Source organism: Brassica napus, chromosome C8, assembly GCF_020379485.1.
Source record: "Brassica napus cultivar Da-Ae chromosome C8, Da-Ae, whole genome shotgun sequence".
NCBI classification, from domain to species: Eukaryota; Viridiplantae; Streptophyta; class Magnoliopsida; order Brassicales; family Brassicaceae; genus Brassica; species Brassica napus.
Window position 1 is genome coordinate 9,474,639 of NC_063451.1, and position 1,777 is coordinate 9,476,415.

At 40.7% G+C, this 1,777-nt stretch overlaps 1 protein-coding gene across 1 annotated transcript; it reads right to left on the reverse strand.

The window, feature by feature from the left end:
* Positions 1-455: 455 nt before the first annotated feature.
* On the reverse strand, positions 456-1,526 carry LOC106403665. The gene has a single exon (XM_013844475.1). It carries the CDS (start codon positions 1,524-1,526, stop codon positions 456-458), a length of 1,071 nt encoding a protein of 356 aa, XP_013699929.1.
* Positions 1,527-1,777: the final 251 nt, after the last annotated feature.

The following is a 1,777-nucleotide window of genomic DNA, read 5'->3' on the forward strand; positions in this document are numbered from 1 at the left end:
TTTTTTTTTTTTTATCTAAAACACAATATTAGTTGAACCTCCCCCAGACTTAAACAACACTATCTCTAGTGTTATACAGTCTAAGATTGGTGGGGATATAAATCATAAGGACAATATTTAACAAGGAAAAACCGTATACCTGACTTTGATGTGAGTGCTGACCAACACAGTTAAGTGGCGATCAATACTGTTGAAGCTCTGTCGATCGACACAGTTAAGTGGCGATCGATCGATGCTAGTGATGCTCTGTCGATCGATGTTGCGCGGCCATCGTCTATCCTCGTACAAACTCGTCTTCCTCGGTATTTATGTAATTAATTTTTTTTTTGACCTCCAATAAATAAAAACTTTAATCAGTAACAATCTAAACTAAACTGAAAGAAATTACCTAATAGTGGGTTGCCTCCCACTCAGCGCTTATTCTCAGTCATTAGCTTGACTTTTGGAGATCTGATTTAGTCTTGATGAGCATGTGAACTTGCTCCAGAACAAGTCTCAGTGTCTCTTTTTCTCATCCTAATGATGCAGTTGATAAAAGCTCTTGCAGAAGCTTCCCCTTTGTCTCTCAGTTCTGAATCACATACAACTCTGACCTTGGTAAAGGATTCAGAACCTCCTCTGCAGCGCACTCTATACTCAAGACTACCCTCTTGACATTGCAAAGTAATTACTGATAGGGAATCTGCATCTGCATTCCTTTTCTTTTTCTTCTTTCTATTCTTGTTCCTTACCCCAGATTTAGACTTTTCAGTCTCGGGCTGTTCTGAAACTCGGAGGGTATCGACTGATGCTGAAAGCTTCGTGTCGATCGATTCTGAAGACTGAGAGTCGTCCGATTCTGAAGGCTTATTGTCGATCGATTCTGAGGACTGGAAGTGGACCGATGCTGCAACTCTAATATCGACCGACGCTGATTCTGGCATTGCGGGCTCGCGATTGAAATCAGATGTAGGTCCTGGATCTTCAAACATCTCTATGCATGAAATAAACTTCTCACCTTTCTTCTTCTCCACGGGATCATAGAAGACAGTTTCATCAACATTAGTCAAGCACATCCTATTCTTCTTAAGATCACAAACTGCTCTCACTGTAGCCATGAATGCTCTTCCAAAAAGAAGAGAAGATATCTGGCCAGATTTTCTCTTCACGACGTGAAAATCCACAGGGATACTGCAGTCTCCTATCTCTACCTTGACATTCTTGATCATGCCTACTGAGTTTGCCTTGGAGTTATCCTTGAAAGTGAAACTATCCTGAGAAGGCTCCTTCTTCAATCCTAATAAATCAGCAGTGTCTATAGCCATGATCCTTACTGCAAATCCAGTATCGCAGAGGGCGTTTGGCAAGGTGTGATCATGTATACAGCATGGAATCAAGAACTTTCCAGGATCTTGTTCCTTCTTCAGAGTCCTCTTAGGCTTACGCCGGACCTTGTTGAATAACATCTCAATGTCCTTATCCGTCTCTCTGCTCTCTATGAAGAAATTACCAAGTATGTACTTATAATATGCATCCTCGAAAGACATATCCTTAGGAACTCTCTTCACTCTCTTGTGAAATCCACCTGACTAGGACTAAGATTATCGATTATAGTTGAATTGTGATTGAGATGTGATGCATGTCTTGATTATTTACTACTTGGTTGATTAGTTATGGATTAGACATGCCTTAGTGATGATTGCTTGGTAGTGATTATTGTTTGTGCAGGGATTGTGGTAATGTTGTTGTCTAGGGGATCTTTGGCCATAAAAGCCGATCTCCTGGTTGTGATTTTGAT

Coding starts and splice junctions, on each gene's coding strand:
- LOC106403665 (XM_013844475.1), bottom strand. CDS start 1,526: ATGTCTTTCGAGGATGCATATTATAAGTACATACTTGGTAATTTCTTC.